Below are 21509 nucleotides of genomic sequence, written 5' to 3' on the forward strand. Positions count from 1 at the left end.
GTTTTGATCTTTTAGTTTGTGTTTATTTTTCTTTTTATTTTTCTCTTCATTTCTCTTCTCATTTCTCTGTTTCTTTCTCTTTCTTTTTTTTTTTTTTTTTTTTTTTTTTTTTTTTTTTTTTTTTCAAATTTCTCTTTTCATTTTTATTCTTTTTCTTTTTTTCTTTCTATTTTTATCTCTATCTTATTTTATTTCATTTATCTATCTATTTTATTTATTTATCTATTTTTGCAAAGCACCAAGTATCTTTCCAACTCGGGCTCTAAGCTGAGAATACTACCTGTAGTACCTAAGGTAGTAGTAGGTGCTTATTGTAAGGGCCCAAACAGCCCTTCCAACCTTCGCGGATATCCGCGAAGGGAAATGTATATAGACAACCTAAGGCAGCAGTCACGTGACGGCTAAGCGAGCCGGCCGCGGCCACCCCAAAGGGCGGCGGCTGCCTCGCGAGTTAGGCAAACCAGCAACAACACCTTAAGGCAATATACTGACATCCTTGGCTTCGCGAGAGCTATTCGTTCATCACGCTGTTTCACCCCTTAGCCCTTATACTTATGAGGGCCTGAGCATGCCTGCTGATTACCCAGCTGTACAGTACATTACATACTGTGTACATATCGGCTTTCTTTCACGCGACCTGATTGGCTTCTCAAAGCCGTAGTCACGTGAAGCGCGCTTAGCCGAATGGCGGAGGGGCGGGGTGTATCCATGATGTACCTACACTAAGGTAGGCACGTCTAAATGAATCCATGATACCTACTCAGTAGCACATGTATAGTCATGCTCCAGAGGGTGCTCGTAGTAGTAAATTGAGAGTTGAGTCTACTGAATCATGGAGCGGCCAGTTCAACCACTGAGCCCCATGCTGCCGTGAGCATTGGGGCTTTAGGGCTAGAATCACTAGTTGGGACTGGCCCACCGAGGTGGATACCGAATGCAGTAACCTTGAAGCTGCAGCTGATCTACATAATCAGTTATCACTCTCACAATAGACTGAGGAGTGCTGCTGGCCGCACGGACCTGCGTCAGCCGCGTGGGCCTGTGCCCGGTGGACTGGCGGCGGACTAAGCCGCAGCGATTGGAGCGCTAAGTGTCGCTTACCTCGTGTACTCGTGTACAGATCCATAGCACGGGACAAGCAAAGAGGCTCTGCGAGGAATCAAGCCTCCGCTGCCGCGAATTGGTTACCCAACTGGTGATATCACACGGAGGACTTGGACTTTACAGTCATAGCTGAGAGGATGATTGTTTCTAATGCCATGGTCGATCGTTATCCCGTAGCGGGTCAAGCTGCCTCGGAGCGTGTTTTGCGAAATGACTATATAAGGGAGGTCTCTTCTTTTCCAAGATCCTCGAATCCAGACAAGCATCTCCAACCCCAATCTTCACTGATTCTCAATCAACCGCAGATAAACCATGGGCTCAACACAACCCAGCCTCGAGAGCCTGGGCGCGACCATCGCCGACCTCACCCACTCGCTCGCCGGCCAGCTCAACGCCGCGGGGCAACCGCAGCCTTCCATGGCAGTAAATGCGCCAGCCTCCATGCCCCCCGACCCAAAGATCCAGAACGCTCGCCTGAAGCTCCTAGAGACTCTTGAAACCCTGCACCATTTAGTGACAGGACCCAGCGACTTCTGGTTCCAACAGAGCATGTTTGTAAGTTCTCCCCTCCCCTCCCCTCTGTCCACCGGAATCTCGATCCTAACCCCAAAGCAAGCCCAACCACGCCCTCCTCACCTTCGACGTCTTCAACACCTTCAACCTCTGGGACGCAGTCCCCCTCCACGGCTCCGCCAGCTACGCCGACATCGCCCGCGCCACCGACCTCCCCGAACCGATCGTGCGCCGCTTCCTCCGGCTCGCCTTCACCATCTTCGTCTTCGCCGAGGAAGGGGCCCCAGGCAACGAGCGGGTCGTGCACACCGCCGCGTCTGCGCACATGGTGCGTTTTCCGTACGCGCAGGCCTTTCTCGCCCATAATCTGGAGGATGTGCGGCCCGCCGCGACGGTGGGGGTGGAGGCGTTGAAGACGTGGTTTGTGGGGCGGCATGGGGAGGCGCTACCCGAAGAGGTCACAACCTGCGCGATCCCGCTGGCGACGGATCATGATGGCCGGCAGCGGGGCACGGATCTTTGGGAGTTCTTGGAGAATTTCGAGCGGCTGCCGGATCAGCCGAGGGGGTTTCGGGCGAAGCGGTTTGCGGAGGCGATGCAGGGTTTGCGAGAGACAAGTGGGGTGATGACGGAGGGGGTGTTGAGGCGGTTTGATTGGGGTGGATTGGGGGATGGGGCTACTGTTGTGGATGTAAGTTCTCGCTGCTGCTTTGGAACTATTCGCGGTAGTTGGTCCATGGGGGGTGCAACACGGTGCTAACGCAGCATAGCTCGGAGGTTCCGCCGGGCATATCAGCGTCATTCTCGCCGAACACTATCCCAAGCTTAACCTGATCGTCCAGGATCTCGCCGCGGCCCAGTCGGCCTTCGAGGCGAATATCAACGCCACGCCGTATGCATCCCGCATCACGTTCCAGACTCATAACTTCTTTGAAGCGCAGAGTTGTCCTGCGGATGTCTTCCTGCTCAAGTCGGTCCTGCATGACTGGTCCGACAAGTATGTGCGGCAGATTGTGCGGAACCTGCTGGGAGTGCTGAAGCCAGGAAATCATTTGCTCGTCTTTGATTTCGTGGTGCCGGCGGAGTATGACGAGGCCCAGAACAAGCTGGCGATTCCATTGCCGATCAGGAAATCGGTCGCGGCCATGGATCTGCAGATGCATGTGGCGTGTAACTCGAAAGAGCGGACCATCCACGACTGGACGGAGGTGGTCAAGCAGGCCGATGGTCGCTTTGACTTGCGGGAGGTTCATCTTCCTGCCGGATCGCCGTTCGGGATCCTCGACTTTGTGTTTCGGGGATGATAGGTTGCACTAGAATTGCCCAAGAGGCAGAGCCTGGGGTTTCCCTAGCTTCGCTATGAGGCAGTATAGACATTAGTTCTTGTTGGTAGAATTGAGCGTTTTGTTATATGTTCCTTTAACTTAACCTACCCTACCAAGCAATAGCCCTTTTGCTGTCTTCATCTTCACCTGTCCTGACCTCATTCATCTATACTCATACTCGGCTTACGGATCTCCGTACCTCCCGCGAGTGCATTCGCATCCTCGTTCAATTGTGTTGATCATGCTCGAGGCCATGGGAGTTATCCTGCGCACTTTTGCAGTGAAGGTTCAACTGTTCCACAGTATTGTAGCTATACAGATATGAAGTTATTCCAAAACCTCCTGCGAACAGACTTGGTGCGGGTGACACCACATCTCTATTTGCCGACCAGCATACTACGCAGATTCGACTCCCGGTCGGATATACTCGGTCCTAGGGCGAAGAGGAAGGGTCGTGATGCCCTGCCCCAAGGCAGAAACGGTTGCAGAGCGTTGCGCGAGAGCAATCAACCGGTCGATCTCTCCTCCGAACCATGGGCGGAACGCTTGCAGGAGATCAGTGACGGCATAACATGGCTGGTCCACGACAGAAGCCGTGTGAGGGGAGGCTGAGACGGGTGATGTCTGGCGACGGAATCGATCGCCTTCCTGCAGGCCTGAGTCCGGGTGGGTCATGACCTTGGCCCAGCCGGAACTGCCGCTTGCAAGCCAGGAATGGGGAACCACGAGTGTCGCACCGTGCTGTAGCAGCAGCGCGATAGACTCGACGTGGGCTTGGACAAATTCGGCGTCAACGGTGAGATAATCAACTAAGCAACCTGCCGTCCACGCGAGGAATCGTGCCCAAATGGTCCCTCCTCGGTAAGATTCATTGGGGTCGCCTCCGTTTTCGAGCACAAGGCGCACGAGTTCGGGGCTGACCAATGAGTATCCGATACCCAGGGAGCCACGACGCCGGCAGAATTCTGGCTGGAGAACATGGTCCAGGATCGGGCGGCCTGCCTTGTTGCGGACTTGCGCTGGACCGAGACATGCCCTGACATAGCCTCGCAAGTCAAAGTCGATAGCGAGAGTCAGGAAACAGCTCCGTTCATCCGCCCATCTGCCTGCCAGTTTGCCTATGTACCAGCCGACATCCATGCTGCTGTTGTGGTCGCTCGCTGATAGGAGAACGTCAATGACTGGGTCCAGGACTCGGGCTGCTCTGATGGCTGGGGTGGACTCCCTCCATCCGGGCACTGCTAGCGCGCTCGCCAGATAACTTGCGATGCCAAAACTCAATTCAAGGTTGATTCCAGCAACCATCAAGGTTTGAAGTTGACAGATTCTGGCGTTGACCAGGTACCGCCTTGCGTCAAACGGCCCGCCGGTGTATTGATGCAGTAACTCCTGAATCTCAGGAGATCGAAGGAAGTCCCGGCAGCTGCGATGTAAGAAGCTGATAGTTAGCATGAAGGTGTGTCCTATCTCTGCCGACTCCGCAATCTGTGTACACAGCGCAGAACTGAATTGACGCCCATCGTAGGCCTCCAGGAAATCCGGAGTGGTAAGGTCAAGAAAACCAGAAAACTCCAAATCAAATACGCACTCCAGCAGTCCCATACACCGACTGCTGAGCCTACGGTACGTAGAGTCTAACATAAATGCAAGACCTTCACGATCAGCTAGATCTAGAATGGGACAGTTCGACGGTCCTGTGTCTGCAAAGTCAAGGACAGGCTCGTCAATGAACAAGAGATCAAGCATCCGCAGCGGGTGGAGTGCGGTGAACGCGGTCTCCTCATGCAATGCGATTTGAATCATTTTTGACGCTTCTCGTCTGTGCAGGGAAGGAATCGAATCAATCATCCTACGGAAGTATTCATCCAGGTCAGCGGGGATGCCGTTGAGCTTTCGCGATAGGGCAGCCATATTATCGCCATCCTGGAGAGCTTCGAGTAGGTCGCGGACCACGAGCCGCACCCATAAGAAAACCCCAGCGGCCTTTTCAGTCATCGCTAAGATTAGTCTGTCTGCCTCAGCTTTCTGGCGAAGGTGAAGATATCGAAAGCGGGGGGATTTGGTAAGCTCGGTCCTGATATATGTGCTGATATCCTGATAAGTAAGGTCCTCTAATCGTAGTTGCGGTGTGCTGCTGAAGGCATCTCGGAATACGTTCCATGGCCGGCTTGACAGACATATCTTCATGTTTGCCATTCCGTTCAGCCCAAACAAACTTCGGATCACGTCCCGCCGTAACTCGTCGGTGCCTTCATATTCATCTAGGCCATCGATAAGAAGGAGCACTTTGTAGCGATCTTGCAGTGCGCCAATGCACATATGAAGTAGACTCAGTAGCTCAGACTGGGTCCATTCCACATTACTCGAACCCCAAGTCCGGGGATTGTACTTTGGTCCGAGTGTCGTGATGCGGGCTATGAGCTCAGGCTGCTGTTCGAGTATCTGGGCAAGCAAGGAGCGCACGAGTCCTTCGAAAGACTTCTGTAGCGCATTCCCTGCGTTCCAGAAGTAATATGAAGCTCGGATAACGGTAACCCCACTTGCCCAGGGAAGCATATGCTCCTCATAATTCAAATTTTGGTCCAGGTAGCGCATCAAGGTCGACTTTCCCGCACCCGGTTTACCGGAGATCCAGTAAATAGGTTCGCTGTCCGTGGGAGCAGATAGCCAAGCCACCACCGAACGCGGGTTGTGTGGTTGCAGGACCCATCGGTAGGTCTTTTCGTGTGCAGCGCGAATCTGTTGAGCACGTTCCTGCATTTGCGGGAATTGAATGCTAGCCAAGAACATTTGGTGGTTTTCCGCTAGTCTTCTTTGCTCATCCAGGTTGCTCAGATGTTCTTGTCGGTCGAGAATGCCCTGGATCTGACGTTGAAGGTAGTCGAGCTGGTGCCGATGCGAGACCAGAAGCTGAGTTTCTGCCGCGTGGTTCACGCCGGGTGCCTGCACCTGCTCCAGAACCTGGCGTACGTCGGCTCGGATCAGTGCACAACGTTCCTCCAGTGCAGATAAGACGTTGTCCTCTAGCTGAGCCGTAGATTGGAGGATCTGATCCTGGCCCGCCACGGTGGCTTGGGTATCTCTACCACGCGCTTAGTGACAGTCCAGTCAAGCGTTGGCCAGGGACATACTTGAGGTAGAAGAGCAGTGCGGTGTTGAGATTCTCCCGCGCTCGACCAACAGCCTTAGACATAGCTTCCATGCGATCGCGGTTCCATAACGTCTTGATGCTGGCCCGGATGGACTCCAGCAATGCATGGGGGGTGCGGAGCTTCAGCTTGTTCAACAAGTCTACAAACTCGATCGACAGACGAAGACACTCTTCGTTGGCCTGTTTCAGCCGAGCCAGCGCCGGGGTGAGACTGCCTGGCTCAGTGGAGGTCGGGATCGAGGCGTGCAGGTCGACATTCAAGCTGATCAGGCATTGCAGCACTCCTTGCAGATCCTCGTGCTCGCGTGTTTCGCCCGTGCTGGCTTTGCGGTAATTTAGGGTAAGGGTCAGGGTTTTCTGACCCAGTTCGATGACTTGAAGAATGTTACACGCGAGCGAGAAGGCGCTTAGGGGGTCCATACTGAATGCCGATGCCAGCAATGGGCACTGAATCGCCAAGGGGTGTGTGTATGTCAGCCATGGTTGGAGCGGGGTAATTTAGTCCACGTCCACAAGGCTGTGCCTTAGCAGTCGGCTGCTTGTTTTTCCGTGTGCAGGAGTACTAAAATCCTCCAGCGGCGATAGTTGAAGGTAAACCCAGCATGTGTGTTCTAGAAGTAAACCAAGGATGGTGTATTTGGCGCCAGAATGACTTCTACCACCGATGGAGAGAAAGAGATGTGGAAGACAAGAAGCCGAGCCGGGGCCAGGACGGGAAGTTACCGAAGTTACTACATTTAGTACTTCTGCAAGCAAGCAAGCGAGAAGAAGAAAAACCGGAGGGCTGCGGCAGAATCAAGTCTCTGCAAATATGTCTTCAAATATGGACATGTATATCTATCTACATATACGGTATACCTACTGCCAGTGCTGACGTGTTAGTATGAAAAGGGGACCTTCTTCGCACCTTCAACTCTCTATACTGAGGCTAGAGAGTCCACTGGTATCCAATTGGGCAGGGAATCAGTACAAGGAGCTTAATAAACATTTTAGCTTCCAAGACAAAGATGACTTTGGTCCATTATTTGGGGATGACCAGAGAGCAAAGGAAACCATATTTGTTATCGGCTGCCTTGCAGGTCACCACAACCCACTATCCATCATCCCTCGCAACTCACCAAGAAACTCCCTAGCCGTGATGCGCCGCATCCAGCTGCCCGCATCCTCCCCCTCTTGCTCGCACAGCGCTTTCGCCAACAGTCCCGCCTGCCTCGCGGACAAGCTGCTGCCAAACAACTCAAGTAGAGTGGCTTCGACGCGCGACTGTGTCGCAGCATCAACCACACTCTTCCACACCAGCATGCGAAAGTCCCGATCAGCCGACATTTTGCTGGAGACCAACCCCAGGAACGACATCGCCATGGCAAAGACATCCGAGCTCATGGGGTCGTGTTTTTGGTCGAGTAGGATCTCTGCTCGTGCGTCAGGAGAGCTTCCGATCCCTTACGTTAAAGACCTACCTTGAGATAGATACCCCAAAGTCCCCGCACTGCCTCCCACCTCTCGGGCAGGGGTAGCGCGATCCAGATCCGAGAGGAGTATGTGCATGTCCCCCGTCTCGTTCCATCTATACACCATGTTCGCGAGCTTCACGTCCCGATGCGCGAAGCCCTGTGCATGGAGCTGGACTAGCCCTTCCCACATTTGTAGCATAGCGGAACGAGTCCGCTGCTCTGGCTCCTCGCCCGACGGCGACCTGGCCGCCCACGAATGTAGAGTCCCCTGCATGCGCGGCATGACCATTGCATAGACCAGTCCATTTGCGGCCCTGTCATCTTCTGGTTGGGGAATGGTCACCGTCTCCACGTAATGGAGCAGGTGATCGCCGTGAATGAGATCCATTAGCTGAGCCTCCCACAGCACATGGGGGTGATGCGAGACCTTCACGGCGACATCCTGGGCTTCGTTGAGCCTCAGATGGGACAAGATGCCGGGATAGACGTAGCCGCTGGCCCCGTGGCCGAGGATTCCTCGTTGATCGATCTCGAGTCGGTATCTGTCGGTGAAAATCGTGGTTTGGTCCGGGTCGTCGTCTTCCTGAACTCGGGACGCCGGGACGCGGGATTGAAGGATGTCGATGGTCGCTTGACGGTCCGCGTGGCCGGTAAAAGTTCTGTGGCGGCTGGTGTAGTTCTTATAGGTCTCCCATGACTGGATGAAGTCGGGAAGTTTGTGTCTCTCCTCCTGTTCTTGATCCACTGCTGGCTGGCTCGAGTGGTCTGGGAGGGCAGAGCTCCACGGTCGGCATCTGATTTGTTCGAGCATAAATAAGAACAAACAGATGCCCAGTGGAATTTGGAAGACTGACCAGGCAGTTGAGGCTACCATGCTGACGGAGGTTCGGTCAGTCAAGCGCGAGACAGGAGTTCGGATCAACGTAGACAGCAGGTATCATGAAGTAGAGGCAGATGCTAGGGCGGGCATCCCCATCAGAATTACTGTCCCTCACAGGCCTATTCTGCCGCATCCATACGCCAGTATGGACGTCTCTCACAAGGCCATTCATTGACTAGTCTCATAGTCACCGAAATCCCCTACACCGGATGCGGTCCGCCTGCAGAATTGGCTCCCAGGATAGAGAATTAAAAAGCATCAGCGATGGCCCTTGCATCTATACAAATTGATCTCCACAGACCACAATTATGAGAAGCAGCCCGTGTGCTGCTAGCATGGATGGTGTCTCAGCTCTGGTTGGATGACGATCCTTGAGAAATTCCCCGAAATACAGCCACCGCCAACTTAATTGAGTTTGGTGCTGCACGCGAGAAGAATTAACGATTGATAGTCGACCAATTCCTACCTCGATCAGAGCTCGTATCTGCAAAACCGTTCCCTGCAGAAAAGACTACTGAGACACGGTCTGCAGAACATTGCCGCATAGTTCAGCCAGAAAGAGGCCTCGTTTCTTGGGTGCTCTTCGGCAAAGGGGTCCAACCAATCCTGTCGCTTGGTTCTGATATACGGTCGACTGTGGTTGTGTGTCTTATGCAAGGCATGGGAAGGTGACGTGGAACGCGTGAATAAAAGTATGATTTCGATGATTGAGCAGGTGCTTGTCGAGTCCCCTCCAAAGTAGGGAATACAGATGAACAGACTAGGACGATTGCAAAATAGGGCATTGGGGATCGCGCGTATAAATAAACTGTAAATGGTTCCAAGTGAATCGTCGATTCCCCATTGTTCAGACCATTCCATCCGTTTAATCATCGCTTCGGCTTCATCTTCCTCTCTCCTCTCTTCCGCAGCCTACCACAACAATAATGCTTGCATTCGCCAAGATCATGCAGCCAGCCCTTCTGCTGGCACTTCTCTGCGTGCTCGCAGCCGCTCTTCCCGCGGACCAGGGCGCCAATCTTGAAAGACGACAGGTGGTGAGTCAAGAGAAAGACAGAAGAACAATGAACACCAAAGAGAAGAATCTGACAGTGATCCTGTTACCAAGGGTGTATCAACTGATCTGGGTCTCAACGCGGAAACCTAACAGCTCAACGCCTCAGGACATGCACAGGGGCAAGCGGTCGGTGAGTTCGAATGATAAAATGGATACTTGAGGAAGGGAAAGCCAGGCTGACGAAGTGCGTGCATTGACAGCTTCTCGGCGACAGACCTCCGCGATGGCGAAAGGACAAGCGAGCAGAAGTGAGTCATAGAGTCTCGACTGAGACAGGCAGAGCTGACCGTGATCTGGTTTGTGATCAAGGGGCTGGGAGTTGATGTCGATGTCGATGCCGATGCCGATGCCGATGTGTCAGTCGAGTTGTCGGCGTCGGCTTCGGCGTCGATAAGCTGATATCGCAGTGGCTCCTGTCGGCAATGGGTGGGAAAGCAGCCGATGTTTATCATATATCTTTCAGATGTGTTCCGTTGCATGGATCTGTCTAGTCGGCGTTTCATCTGTCGCAGGAGTTTATGGAACGATGTATGCCAGTTCCTTCTATAGCATGCTGACGAAGGATCATCAATGAAGACACAAGAGGAGAGAAACTTGACACCACGTGACAGGCCCATGATAACCTGCTCGTCTTTCTTTCACTAGATTCGACTGCAGGTGATCTCCCTGTAATCGAGAAAACAGATTGGAGTTCTGCAAGGCCATGCTGATGACTCGAGCCTTTGAACTAGGTATGTAATGTATTCACGCTTTGAGATACAAGAGAAGCAGTGCTTGCCAGTCTTCCGACGCACATGCAATCTAGACGTCAATCATAAGAATAGCCATGCAATTAATGTTCATGCAAATCTTCCTGTAGCCCGACTTATTTCAGCTCCTGCCCTGCAAGCTCCCATTCCACCTTGCTGATTCCTCCATTCCCCATCAGCCACAGCGTCTTCAGCTCCGGGCCGGTCCAGGCAAAATTCTGAACCGTGTAATTCGTCTGAATAGTGAACAGCAATTCTCCAGATGGGTCTATGACGTCCACCCCGTAACCACAGCCGGTAACGATGTAGCCATTTGCGGCCACTTTCAATCCATCGGGGACAAAGCCAGGTGCGAGGTAGATGGGCCGCTTGTTATAGGCGTGAGCTCCATCTTGACTCACGTCAAAGGCATAGATGGTTCTGGTGGATGATGTCAGTTATCTTGAGTCAATGCAAGTAATAGACAGAGTCTCGAGATTAGTTACCTCCGGTGAGTAGTGTTGAAGGTACTGCCGGGATGGCCGTACTTCGGGTCAACCGGGGCGCTGACAGCAGCTGTGTCGCTGATATAGACGATTGAACCGTCAGGGGTGAAAGCGATGCCATTCGGCTGTCCTATGCTGTCGTCGACGACGACAACTGCGCCGGACGAAGTGTTATAACGATAGCTGGCAGCGGGTAGCTGAGGAGGTGTATCGGTTAGGGCATTGAACCAAGAGTATTCTGGAGACCGTTAGCAGATGTGCGAGGAAGGATGTAATGTGCACTCACGAGGATCGGTAAACCATATATCTCCCGTCTTGGGATGAACGGCAAGATCATCAACCGTGTTGAAGTAGTAGCCAAAGTAGTTGTTGACCAAGCTGACGGTCTTATTGGTCTCGGGATCCAGGGTTCGCAATCCCACGCGCTGCTCGGAACCTCCAATGGAGTTGTTGCCACCAGAGGCACCCCAGATGATCTTACCATCGTGGAAGGTACCACCATTGGGTGCGTATACGGGTGGATCAGACAGAAACTCGGATAATGTTGGGGGATCCTGGTTTAGGTCGACCACCAGCTGTGGGAGATAGCCAGTGGGAGGAGCCAGCTGCGACAAATACAGCTTGTTCTGTGCCGCTACATAGACGGGGGCCTCGTGCACGGCCTCATTCACCGCAAAGACATACTCGTAACTGGGGTTGGGCCCTAAAGCCTCGAGACCTTTCTCCTTGTTGTACACAATGAAATCGGCCGACTTTATGTCGTTCAGCTTGGTCCCGTTGGCTACCGTGGTGTCACCAAATGTGGTGGGTGCATCCATTGTGGTTAGATTGCGGAAAAAGTGGTAGCTAATTATGCATCAGATGGACTATCTACACAGGGACTATGTGCCATAAGTCACTCACGGTAGGACATTGCCATAGCGATTAATGCATACCACGGAGGGGCCGCAGTCCTCTGAGATGGGCTGTGTGACTCCCGTTTGAGCACGAGCCAGTCCGGGGGCAAGAAAGACTAAAGATAGAAAAATTGACTGCATGATGACTACCGGTCTAGACAACAAAAGTGGTAGTCCCAGCTATACGGTGGAAGACCGAACATCCAATTTCATGGCATTGGAGTGATAGAATTGAGCAGGCCAAGGCTGGTATTTATAGATGAGGACCATGCATCCCCAAACGGAGAGGGTGGCCCCAAAAAAGGGAATGGTGCCTGGGATCAACACACCGACACCGGTGAGCCAACTTCTCAGTATCCGAGAGAATTCCGTGGGGGTGAAGAAGGGCCAAATGTGGGTGAGAAACCGACTTGGCGGGGGAAAACCTCGGCTGCGGGGATGCGTGGCGAGCGATCGGGCCTCGCGGTTCGCCCGAGTATCTGAAGCTATTCACCCAAGCTAACCACAACACAGTAAGGTCATGGACTATCAAGGATCTTAGCTTGAGGGGGCTTTGGTTGCAACTTGGCAGATCGAGCAAACGATTCGGAGTAACTCCGATCTGGAAAAGCAACCGATCCGTTGCCAAGGCAAACCCGCGACATCCCTTGCAGAGCAATGCGTCGGACGGGAATTGCGGACTGGCAGCAACGAGGGTCCTCAATGGCGAATACTTAATGAGCTGATGTCTTCGATGCTGCCTGTTCCGTCACCTGCAGATGCAGTCGACGTCTCCTTTGCGTCCGGATGGATATCCGAATTGTCTTCCTTTTCGCCCAGCGAACGCTGGATGAGCTTGGCTTTCATGACCGCGCCCTTGTAGCGTTCGTCCACGTCGTTGACGGCCTCCTCATCGTTCATCATCGGCAGAGAAGCCGGGTCGACTAATTCGAGCAGAGTGTCGAGATTCTTGGCCAGTCTGGAGCTCGTCACCAGGTTTGGCATCTCCTTGCAAAGAGATGGGTCCAGCAATCCTTCGCTCGGCTTGTCACTCGTCCCATTCTCCGTTTGCGACTCCGACACGGCTTTGGCAGAGACCGACGGGTCGGAGTCTGCAACTCGCTGCGCCCAAACCAAGGCCTTCCCGTACAGTCTTCCGATCTCGACGAACTTTTCGAATCCTTTCTCGACGGCGAAGACACTTCCTTCGGTGTAGCCAGCCAAGGCGCCGTCCGCAGAGCCCAGGTTGAAGCCCTCTTGGTAGAACTCTTCCTCCAGGTCGAGGAGACTCTCCAGCAGATTACCGTCCATTGGCGGATTGAATTTTCCCCTCTTGTTCCTGGTTTCCTGGTGGGGGGTGGGGGTGAGAGCCGGAGGGCGTGGGCAAAGACGACTGAACCAGGTAGAACGTAGATAAAGAGAACACAACACAGGAAGTCAAACCAGAAAGACTGATTGACACGGAGAGCAGTCCAGGGAAAGAAGAATTCGGAATAGAGCGAAGAGCGCGATAGCGAGTCGGTAGATAGAGAGGTAGATAGAGAGGTCGATAAGCAAAGCAAGCGCTGCGGAGAAACGAAAGATCGGAAGAGGCGATGAATCATCCTCCGGCAGCGGCGCAGCGACACAAACCGTGCAACTTTTACTTTACCCCGCCAATATCTTCACCTCCGCTCCTCTTCCTCCTCTTCTTCTCCCCTCCTTCTCGCCCTTCCACAAAAATGGCGTCCGACAATTCCAAAATCCTTCCTAAGAAGGGCCAGCGCAATATTCTGGTGACCAGTGCCCTGCCCTACGTGAACAACGTCCCCCACTTGGGTAACATTGTTGGTTCCGTGCTCAGCGCCGATGTTTTCGCCAGGTCCGTCTTGCCCTTCATCCTCCTCCTCCTTCTCCCCCACTCATCGGTTGCCTGATCTTTCAATCTAACCTGACAGTCAATTAGATACCACAAGGCCGCCGGACACCAGACTCTCTACATCTGCGGTACCGATGAGTACGGAACTGCGACGGAGACCAAGGCGTTGGAGGAGAAGGTGACTCCGGAGGAGCTGTGTGCCAAGTACAACAAGATCCACCAAGAAGTATACGAGTGGTTCGAGATTGGCTTCGACCACTTCGGCCGCACCCCGACGAAACAGCACACCGAGATCTCCCAGGCCATCTTCAAGCGACTCTACGACAACGGCTACCTGACCGAGAAGACCGCCGAGCAGCCGTTCTGTGAGACGCACAACTCCTTCCTGGCCGATCGCTACGTCGAGGGCGAGTGCCCTCGCTGCCACTACGACGACGCCCGGGGTGACCAGTGCGACAAGTGTGGCCACCTCCTCGACCCCTTCGACCTCATCAACCCCCGCTGCAAGCTGGACGGCGCCACCCCCGTCCGCCGCGAGACCAAACACATCCACCTCCTGCTGGACAAGCTCCAGCCGCAGATCGAGGAATGGTCCGCCAAGGCCATCGAGAAGGGCGACTGGCCCAAGAACTCCCGCGTCATCACCGAGTCCTGGCTGAAGGAGGGCCTGAAGGACCGCGGGATCACCCGTGACCTGAAGTGGGGGGTGCCCGTGCCGCTGGAGGGCTTCGAGAACAAGGTGCTCTACGTCTGGTTCGAGGCGTGCATCGGCTACCCGTCCATCACGGCCAACTACACGCCGGACTGGGAGCTCTGGTGGCGCAACCCGGAGGAGGTGCAGCTCTACCAGTTCCTGGGCAAGGACAACGTGCCGTTCCACAGCGTCATCTTCCCCGGCTGCCAGATGGGCACGGGCGACAAGTGGACGAAGCTGCACCACCTCAGCACGACCGAGTACCTGAACTACGAGGGCGGCAAGTTCAGCAAGTCGCGCGGCATCGGGGTGTTCGGCAACAACGCCAAGCAGACGGGCGTGCCCCCGGACGTGTGGCGGTACTACCTGCTCAAGAACCGGCCCGAGACGGGCGACACGCAGTTCGAGTGGCGCTCCTTCGTGGACAGCAACAACAGCGAGCTGCTGGCCAAGCTGGGCAACCTGGTCAACCGGGTGATCAAGCTGGTGATCGCCTCGTACGGGTCGGTGGTGCCCGAGTTCACCGTGCCGGAGGCCTTCCAGCCCACCCTGGACGAGGTGACCGCCACCCTGCGCCAGTACGTCGAGGAGATGGAGGGCGCCCACCTGCGCGCCGGTGTCGTCAGCGCCATGAAGCTGGCCGAGATCGGCAACGGCCTGATCCAGGCCAACCGCCTGGACAACTCGCTCATCGCCAACGAGCCCGAGCGCGCCGCCGCCGTCGTCGGCACCGTGCTCAACCTCATCCACCTGCTCGCCAGCGTCTTCGCCCCCTACCTCCCCGCCACCTCCAAGGCGATCAACGAGCAGCTCGCCGTCCCCTTCAGCCTGATCCCCGCCCTCGACGACCTCAAGGACGGCTGGAAGCCCGACGCCGTCAAGCCCGGCCACAAGATCGGCAAGGCCCAGTACCTGTTCTCGCGCATCGACCCCAAGAAGGCCGACGAGTGGCGCGACCTCTTCGGCGGCTCCCAGGCCGACCGCCAGAAGAAGGAGGAAGAAGCCGCCAAGATCGCCGCGAAGAAAGCCGCCAACGCCGCCGCCAAGGCCAAGAAGAAGGAGAAGAAGGCCAAGGAGGCTGCCGCCGCCGCCGCTGCTGCTGCCGCTGCCGGCGGCCAACCCGTCGAGGCCTCCGCGAAAGGTGGTGTCGAGAAATCCGATGCCTCGTCCTCCTCCACCGAGGCCGTCGACAAGGTCACCGACGGTGTCGCCCAGGTGACGCTTCCCACCTCTTAGACTCCCCTTCCTTCCGAATCAACCCTCAAAGAGCATTCAAGAATTGCTGCTGGTTTTCCCGGGGAAAGAAAGTTTTATTGTCTCTCTTCTTGCAAGTCTTTTAGAGCGACTTGGGTCTTGTTCGTGGGTGTGGTTGGATTAGAAGCCTTATATTTTTCCTATGTTTTATTTTTTACCTGTTCCATATACATATGCGCAGATTCGATACGAGATATGATGCAGATTGATTCCAGATTTTTCTTTTAAGTTTCTTTTGCTATCGTCGTGATGCTTTCAAATTCCTGGATAGTTCTTCGGGGTTTTCCGTCATGGTTAGGGGGTAGGGCAGGGGCGAGCAAGGGTGTGTGCGTGTGGCCTGCGGTGTTCCGGCCCATGTAGTTTTCGGGTTCTGCCATCCAGGCGTGCTGCTTGATTCAACCATCGTCGATGCATTTCACATGGGTCTCTCAGTGTTTTCCAATTATCCATCATGGTAGAGACATCGATATCAAGTCCTCGTCCAGAAGATCAAGAATCCCATCCGCAGCCATATGTATGACCTTTGCAGACTAAACACCTTGTGCAATGACTCTCAGACTAGTTCCTACTACCTTCTATCTTATGAAATCAAGAAGTGAACCATTTCTAACCTGAAATAAACCGCTCAGATGCATTATTCCCAGAACACGAAAAGATGATGATAAAAAGACATACAAAAGATGTGGAGAAAGGGTGGGGAGAAGGGGAGAGTTAGGTGAGTAAGACCTGACCGAGATAATCCGTGCGTTCGATTGCTCAATGTCGACCTTGTTGTTCTTTCCGAGATCTCTAGACCCAGACACACGGGATGCCGTACATATGCGTCCAAAACACATGGTTGCACACCGAGCCCTCCCTTCCACGCGCCTTCGTTCTTTCTCCCGGCGTCCAACTTTACCCCCCTATCACAGATCAGGTGATCACCGCTTGCGAGTACCGGGTCGGGGCTTGACTTCCTCCTGGGCCACGGGGTGCAACATGACCTTGTTGGGGAGTTGTGGGGTGTTGGCGGAGTAGCCCTTGCTCCAGTCGTAGCTGACGGCGTAGGCGAAGATGGTGCCCTGGCGGTTGAAGGCGGTCGTCGAAATGGTGCCGCCGACCGAGGGGTAGCCCTTGAGGCGGTGTTTGGCATCCTTGTCCCAGAAGTGGAAGGTGCCGTCGCTGCCGGCGGTGCTGAAGGTGCCGTGGACGGGGTGGAAGGAGATGGCGTTGACCGAGTAGATGTTGCTGATGTCGCGCTGGTTGGGCGGGGTCTCGCGGTGGCACTTGAAGCTGAAGTTGGAGCTCGAGTCCTTCTCGTCGACGTACTGGATGGCGCAGCGGCCCTCGACACTGCCCACGGCGAAGCCCGTCGAGTCGGCGAAGCAGCTGACTACCCGCGTCTGCCACTTGAGGGGGGACTGCATCGTCTTGAAGAACTTGGTCGGCTGGTCGAGGTTGATGATGTTGATGTACCGGTCCGCCGTGCCGACCACCAGCAGCTTGTTCTTGACGTCCATCGTGTAGACGCGGTCCTGGCACTCCACCGTCGCGATCGGGGTCTGCTGCCGGATGTCCCAGTACTTTATCGTCTTGTCCCACGACCCCGTGATCAGTAGCGGGCTGTTCCCCTGCGGGTTGGGGATCATGTGGCAGCTGCGGATCGGCGCATCGTGCGCCGCCACTTGAGTCGTCGCATTCGACGCCAGGTCCAGCATGCGCGCCGCCTTGTCCGCGCCGGCGCCGACGACTTTCGTTCCATCCTAGAGCAGGGTCAGTAAGTGTTAGTCGCGCGAGTCGGAGGAAGCAGGGCGTTCGGTAGCAATTGCGCGGACCGGGAGGGGGGGGGGAGAGTTCACGTACCGGTGACCAACAGCAGTTCAATACAGGGGCCTCGTGCTCGAAGAAAGCTTTGCCTTCACTCTGTCCCTGTTCATTGATCTCGTAAATGCGCACCTTCTTGTCCCACGAGGCGACAGCAAGGTGTTCAGCGGCGGGGGAGAATCGAATGTCCGAGATGCTGTCTTCCGGAGGTTGGTTCAGGGCGACATCCTTGGAGATGTCACCGGTGGTGTTGGAGGCACCCGCTGACGACGAAGCGCCGACATTCCCGAAAAGCGACATGACGACGAAGGCTCTGAAGTTTGTAGTATTATGTGGTAAAGGGCGGTTTGGCCGGAGGCAATGGAAAGCGAAAGCGAAAGCTCCGATACGCGAGACGAAAAAGGAAAAGCACACGCGATGACTGGGTTGGCGGACGGCAGAATCTGGAGGTAAGGATTCTCAGGCGACTGGAGACAAAGAATTGGCTTTCACAATACTTGCTTGCGTGGATTTCTGCAAGCTAAGAGCAGGAGCAGAGCTCGTTGTAGAGGTAGGCGCTAGGGAGCGAAGCACTGGAATTGTTGACGGAGTCGCGAGGCTCGTTTGTCGATGTCGGACCGGATTGTCTCCAAGACAATCCTCGAATATCTTCGATCCTGCCGGGTCACACCGCCTTCCGCCCGGCCCAGCTGCTGACTCAGCCCATCTTTCCCGATGCGGCAGGCGATGGCCATTTCGGGTCACTTCCTAGAGTGCAGTGGAATGGATGCGTACTCCGTAGAGAACTACCAGTAGCAACTCATGCACGCATGGTGGTTGAGTGATTGTTTCGACTGTTGATGTCTCAGAGACCCTGCTCTCATGCCAAGTACCATGTCCATCTCTGTATACTGTTTGTCGTTGCTGGCTGTTACTGGTGCGGTCCTTTGTAGGTAGGGAGGACCAGTTCTTGTACATACAAAGTACAGTACAAGCTACAAAATATCCAGTCATCTCAACTGACAACCAGAACCACTCTTCGACCCCATCTCCAAGTCTACCATTTTACTCATCCGTTCGTTACGCGTTGTACACCTACACGGAGATGCGGGACAGGCACCCAGCCATGAGTCCAGAATCCCCTCTCCCCCCCTCAATGTCAAGTAGGATGGCGACAGCGTCGGGGGTAAAACCGCAGGCGTCGCTGGTCGTGATTCGCAGCTGGCGACAAACCCCGCCCGGGGCTGCACGTTGAGACAGTCTGCAGACCAATGGCCGACCTCCCTCACCATACGATCGACCTCGGATTGACATTCTGGAGAATCTCCAGACCCGGGCGGAGCTTGTTGCAGAAGGTACGTACGGTACCGGAGCAGCGCAGGCCAGGGGGAGTATCAGCGCACACATCACACCACCGCCACCACTCCAAGGCATGATTGATCGAGGGGCCCAGTCGCCGACCAAGTATGCATCCCTGACTTTCCTTCTGTCTCTCAATTTTTTCCCATTATTGCCTGAATGTCCCTTGTGGATGTGGGCGTGGGCGTGGGCGTGGGCGTGGTCGTGGGCGTGGTCGTGGTCATTGTCGTGGTGGTAATACTACCTACCCCCCTCCCCCCCGTTTAAGCTCACGTGTTGCCCGGAAACCAGGGTGGACTGTACCACGGAAAGCCAGTGTCGATTGATTGGGCTTTGGTGATGGAAAACCACGCAACTTTAGACAATGAAGTCATTCATTTTTTGGGGAAAGGATGATCAATCGGAAGATGGATGGGGGGGGGTGGGGTGGAAAGAGTGGAAAGAGGAGCAGGTGGGAGCAGATCTCTGGTTTCAGGGTAAATTTGGAAACTGGATTGGTGGTGTCATCAGAAACCCGGGGAGTGGGTGGAAGTAACCAGAGAACTTGAGTGGTACGTCGAGTGGGAAAAAAGTACTTTGTTCTCGGTGTCAGTGTCAGTGTCGGTGTCAGTGTCAGTGTCAGTGTCAGTCAGACTATCCGACTAGACTATCAGTCAGTGGAGCAAAACCCGCCCGCGGTGGGAATGCGGGGTGCAGCTCTTAGTGCAATGGGAAGCTCTTAGTGGCCGCTTCCGACGTCAGGAGCTGCTCGTGTGATCTCACTACCATGTACTGTACTTCGCAACAACAACTTACGATCCGACATCCAGGCAATGGTTTGCCCTGGAATTGTGTGACGGTAGCTGAAGTTGTTGGGGTTGATTCTTGTGATGGATGTTTGATTTTGTAGTGTCTGTAGAGTACACGATCTATGTTTACCTAGAATGTGTAGACTGACCCATACCTCCTACTGTACACTAGACTGTCCTGTACATTATACTCAAGCATACGTCCACAGTACTCATAGTAGATGACCCGTCGATGCTCCCAATCGACATCATGGATGGAACCCGGGGGTTTCATGCTTGGATGCCAACTGGGGAGTGGTTGAACCAGTCCAGTCACCTGCCCACCCTCCTTTCAATCTCCTCCTCCTCCTCCTCTTCCTCTTCTTCTTAAAGTTCCTGGACTTCCCCCTCGCCTCTTCCATTCTCCTTCTTTTTTTCTCTTCCTACTTCATTCTTCATCCATTCATCTTTCATTCACTGCCATCCCATCCTATCTCATCCCGCTACTTCCACTCAATTCACTGTTCGGTAAGCTTTCGACCCTGACCCTGGTTTCCCTTGACTTCATCCCATCTGCCCCTCCTTCCTCTTTCCTCTGTAGCTTAAAGCTCTCGGAGTCGTAGTCCATTCCTATCCATCTGAGCCACCTTGTTGGTCCCCATCGGTCATCATCACCATCAACATCACTAACCAAACAACTCTTCATATCACCAGCCAGTGATTCCAGCCTAATACCATCATCAACCATGTCGGAAGAACTCACCCGGGTCGACTCCGCCGTCGCAGGTCTGACGATAACGGCGAAGGACGAGAAACCCGTCCAGGTCACCAAGGACACCAAGGACACCAAGCACCGACGTCACTCCTCCACCGCGGAAGGCGTCTACAACATCAAGGAACTCGGTCCGTATCTTTCTCTGGTTCTCCCTTGCTCACCGCACACACTAACCATCCGAACAGAGGAGAAGAAGATCGAATTGACCCTGCCCATTGAGACACAACGCACAGGATGGTAAGAGCTCCATCGCCACGCTTCCATCCAGCAACCCATGTCCCCACTCTCTCTAACCATGCACCGTGGTCGAACGAACAGGAAGCTCAACACCTCCCCGTCCACCGTCGAAGACAAGGACATCCTCAAACTCCACCTCGTCAACCCCCCCGTCAAGAAGATTGACCTGCACTTCCCCCTGGGCCTGGAGGTCACGGCCCGCAACATGAAGGGCGTCACGATAAAGGATGCGCTGGACGCCATCTACAAGCAGTTCAAGAAACAGGTACGTCGGTCCCCCTTGAACCACTCTTCAGTGTCACCCAGCTGACCCACCCGCAGTCGGACGACGTATTGACCGACCCCTACCTTAAAGGTTTCGAGTGGGACAAGGATGAGTGCTGGACACGCCTCATTGTCCACCAGACCAAGCAGGGTCCCCCCGCCCAGCCCAGCAGCAAGAAGTCCAAGAAGAAGAAGAACGAGGACGCATAGAGAAGCTGCCCAACAGACTTGATGCGTGATGCCGTTTCTCCCTACCCTCTACCCTCCCGTAACGAACTACCATGACCTCCTACCTTAAACTCCCCCGCTGTTGTCCGATTGACTTTCCTCTTGTGTACTATCCCCCTATCCATGGAGAAAAGGCAAAAAAGGCATCGTTAATTAGGCCAGGGGGCCGGGCAAGGCGGAGATGCTATCTAATCCTTTGTAATTTGAGACCCTCTCTATCTTCGCGTGTTTCCAGATTCTCCCTCTCTCTCTCTCTCTCTCTCTCTATGATTGTTCCATCTTGCGGTGTCACTTTCGTTATTCTCGATCGTCAAAGACGTTGTCTCGGCTCTCAAGGGGCCACCGGGGTGGTGTTATCAGGCTGCGGAAAGTGAACCCTCACTAACTTCCCAAATGAACTGGCTGGGCGTCGAAATGGACGGTGGTACAAGTTCCTTTCGACCCACAGATTTTCATCATCTACAAGGACACTTTTCAGGTTCACCATAATGCCATACCAGACGGAACCAGCCGCTTTCAAGATTTGTTGTAAGAGAAAGACACAAGCAAATCACTACATGGTTTCCCGTAGTGTAATCGTAGTCGTAGTCGTAAATAGGCATAGAATCGAAGTATAGTAAGTAGATACGTAGTACTCCCGATCGCTAAGACCCAGGCTAGTGCCGTAGCGTCACGCGCTAGTCCCCTTGCTAGTCTCC

General features: G+C 54.3%; 10 protein-coding genes across 10 annotated transcripts; 5 read left to right on the forward strand and 5 right to left on the reverse strand.

Annotated features, from left to right (window-relative positions):
* The first annotated feature begins 1174 nt into the window (after positions 1-1174).
* Positions 1175-2975, forward strand: BO86DRAFT_456062 (S-adenosyl-L-methionine-dependent methyltransferase). The gene is made up of 3 exons (XM_025677146.1): positions 1175-1659; positions 1721-2308; positions 2388-2975. The coding sequence occupies exons 1-3, from the start codon at positions 1417-1419 to the stop codon at positions 2919-2921; spliced, it is 1365 nt and encodes a 454-aa protein (XP_025527935.1). The 5' UTR covers positions 1175-1416; the 3' UTR covers positions 2922-2975.
* Positions 2976-3072: 97 nt separating this feature from the next.
* On the reverse strand, positions 3073-6540 carry BO86DRAFT_456063 (uncharacterized protein). Its single transcript, XM_025677147.1, has 2 exons — positions 6074-6540; positions 3073-6024 (listed from the first exon to the last, which is right to left on the reverse strand). Exons 1-2 carry the CDS (start codon positions 6511-6513, stop codon positions 3339-3341), a joined length of 3126 nt encoding a protein of 1041 aa, XP_025527936.1. The 5' UTR covers positions 6514-6540; the 3' UTR covers positions 3073-3338.
* A 574-nt stretch (positions 6541-7114) lies between these two features.
* On the reverse strand, positions 7115-8421 carry BO86DRAFT_409640 (kinase-like protein; the record flags this gene model as incomplete). Its single annotated transcript, XM_025674432.1, has 3 exons — positions 7115-7161; positions 7212-7505; positions 7554-8421. 3 exons carry the CDS (start codon positions 8419-8421, stop codon positions 7115-7117), a joined length of 1209 nt encoding a protein of 402 aa, XP_025527937.1.
* Positions 8422-9095: 674 nt separating this feature from the next.
* Positions 9096-10009, forward strand: BO86DRAFT_389035 (uncharacterized protein). Its single transcript, XM_025672023.1, has one exon. It carries the CDS (start codon positions 9354-9356, stop codon positions 9642-9644), a length of 291 nt encoding a protein of 96 aa, XP_025527938.1. The 5' UTR covers positions 9096-9353; the 3' UTR covers positions 9645-10009.
* Positions 10010-10349: 340 nt separating this feature from the next.
* BO86DRAFT_312443 (SMP-30/gluconolactonase/LRE family protein) lies at positions 10350-11755 on the reverse strand (the record flags this gene model as incomplete). The annotated part of the gene is made up of 4 exons (XM_025667955.1): positions 10350-10653; positions 10719-10956; positions 11005-11564; positions 11622-11755. The coding sequence occupies 4 exons, from the start codon at positions 11753-11755 to the stop codon at positions 10350-10352; spliced, it is 1236 nt and encodes a 411-aa protein (XP_025527939.1).
* A 558-nt stretch (positions 11756-12313) lies between these two features.
* BO86DRAFT_312501 (Yae1 family protein) lies at positions 12314-12904 on the reverse strand (the record flags this gene model as incomplete). Its single annotated transcript, XM_025667959.1, has 1 exon — positions 12314-12904. The coding sequence occupies one exon, from the start codon at positions 12902-12904 to the stop codon at positions 12314-12316; it is 591 nt and encodes a 196-aa protein (XP_025527940.1).
* A 384-nt stretch (positions 12905-13288) lies between these two features.
* On the forward strand, positions 13289-15381 carry BO86DRAFT_361758 (methionine--tRNA ligase MES1; the record flags this gene model as incomplete). The annotated part of the gene is made up of 2 exons (XM_025669881.1): positions 13289-13454; positions 13539-15381. The coding sequence occupies exons 1-2, from the start codon at positions 13315-13317 to the stop codon at positions 15379-15381; spliced, it is 1983 nt and encodes a 660-aa protein (XP_025527941.1). The 5' UTR covers positions 13289-13314.
* A 679-nt stretch (positions 15382-16060) lies between these two features.
* Positions 16061-17630, reverse strand: sonA (putative nuclear pore complex protein (SonA)). The gene is made up of 2 exons (XM_025677752.1): positions 17242-17630; positions 16061-17141 (listed from the first exon to the last, which is right to left on the reverse strand). The coding sequence occupies exons 1-2, from the start codon at positions 17500-17502 to the stop codon at positions 16320-16322; spliced, it is 1083 nt and encodes a 360-aa protein (XP_025527942.1). The 5' UTR covers positions 17503-17630; the 3' UTR covers positions 16061-16319.
* A 2089-nt stretch (positions 17631-19719) lies between these two features.
* On the forward strand, positions 19720-21075 carry BO86DRAFT_389038 (uncharacterized protein). The gene is made up of 4 exons (XM_025672024.1): positions 19720-20210; positions 20268-20319; positions 20401-20584; positions 20641-21075. The coding sequence occupies exons 1-4, from the start codon at positions 20054-20056 to the stop codon at positions 20791-20793; spliced, it is 546 nt and encodes a 181-aa protein (XP_025527943.1). The 5' UTR covers positions 19720-20053; the 3' UTR covers positions 20794-21075.
* BO86DRAFT_87071 (uncharacterized protein) lies at positions 20714-21226 on the forward strand. Its single transcript, XM_025677751.1, has one exon. It carries the CDS (start codon positions 20865-20867, stop codon positions 21183-21185), a length of 321 nt encoding a protein of 106 aa, XP_025527944.1. The 5' UTR covers positions 20714-20864; the 3' UTR covers positions 21186-21226.
* The last annotated feature ends 283 nt before the right edge of the window (positions 21227-21509 follow it).

This window comes from Aspergillus japonicus (assembly GCF_003184785.1).
Source record: "Aspergillus japonicus CBS 114.51 unplaced genomic scaffold BO86scaffold_22, whole genome shotgun sequence".
In the NCBI taxonomy this organism is placed as follows: Eukaryota; Fungi; Ascomycota; class Eurotiomycetes; order Eurotiales; family Aspergillaceae; genus Aspergillus; species Aspergillus japonicus.

Bases quoted from the DNA above. Each gene is read 5' to 3' on its own strand.
- BO86DRAFT_456062 (XM_025677146.1), top strand. From the start codon at position 1,417: ATGGGCTCAACACAACCCAGCCTCGAGAGCCTGGGCGCGACCATCGCC. The intron at 1,660-1,720 runs GTAAGTTCTCCC...CCCCAAAGCAAG, and splicing joins GGTTCCAACAGAGCATGTTT to CCCAACCACGCCCTCCTCAC. The intron at 2,309-2,387 runs GTAAGTTCTCGC...AACGCAGCATAG, and splicing joins ATGGGGCTACTGTTGTGGAT to CTCGGAGGTTCCGCCGGGCA.
- BO86DRAFT_456063 (XM_025677147.1), bottom strand. From the start codon at position 6,513: ATGGACCCCCTAAGCGCCTTCTCGCTCGCGTGTAACATTCTTCAAGTC. The intron at 6,025-6,073 runs GTATGTCCCTGG...AGCGCGTGGTAG, and splicing joins GCACTGCTCTTCTACCTCAA to AGATACCCAAGCCACCGTGG.
- BO86DRAFT_389035 (XM_025672023.1), top strand. From the start codon at position 9,354: ATGCTTGCATTCGCCAAGATCATGCAGCCAGCCCTTCTGCTGGCACTT.
- sonA (XM_025677752.1), bottom strand. From the start codon at position 17,502: ATGTCGCTTTTCGGGAATGTCGGCGCTTCGTCGTCAGCGGGTGCCTCC. The intron at 17,142-17,241 runs GTACGTGAACTC...ACCCTGCTCTAG, and splicing joins TGAACTGCTGTTGGTCACCG to GATGGAACGAAAGTCGTCGG.
- BO86DRAFT_389038 (XM_025672024.1), top strand. From the start codon at position 20,054: ATGTCGGAAGAACTCACCCGGGTCGACTCCGCCGTCGCAGGTCTGACG. The intron at 20,211-20,267 runs GTCCGTATCTTT...CCATCCGAACAG, and splicing joins CTACAACATCAAGGAACTCG to AGGAGAAGAAGATCGAATTG. The intron at 20,320-20,400 runs GTAAGAGCTCCA...TCGAACGAACAG, and splicing joins GAGACACAACGCACAGGATG to GAAGCTCAACACCTCCCCGT.
- BO86DRAFT_87071 (XM_025677751.1), top strand. From the start codon at position 20,865: ATGACCTCCTACCTTAAACTCCCCCGCTGTTGTCCGATTGACTTTCCT.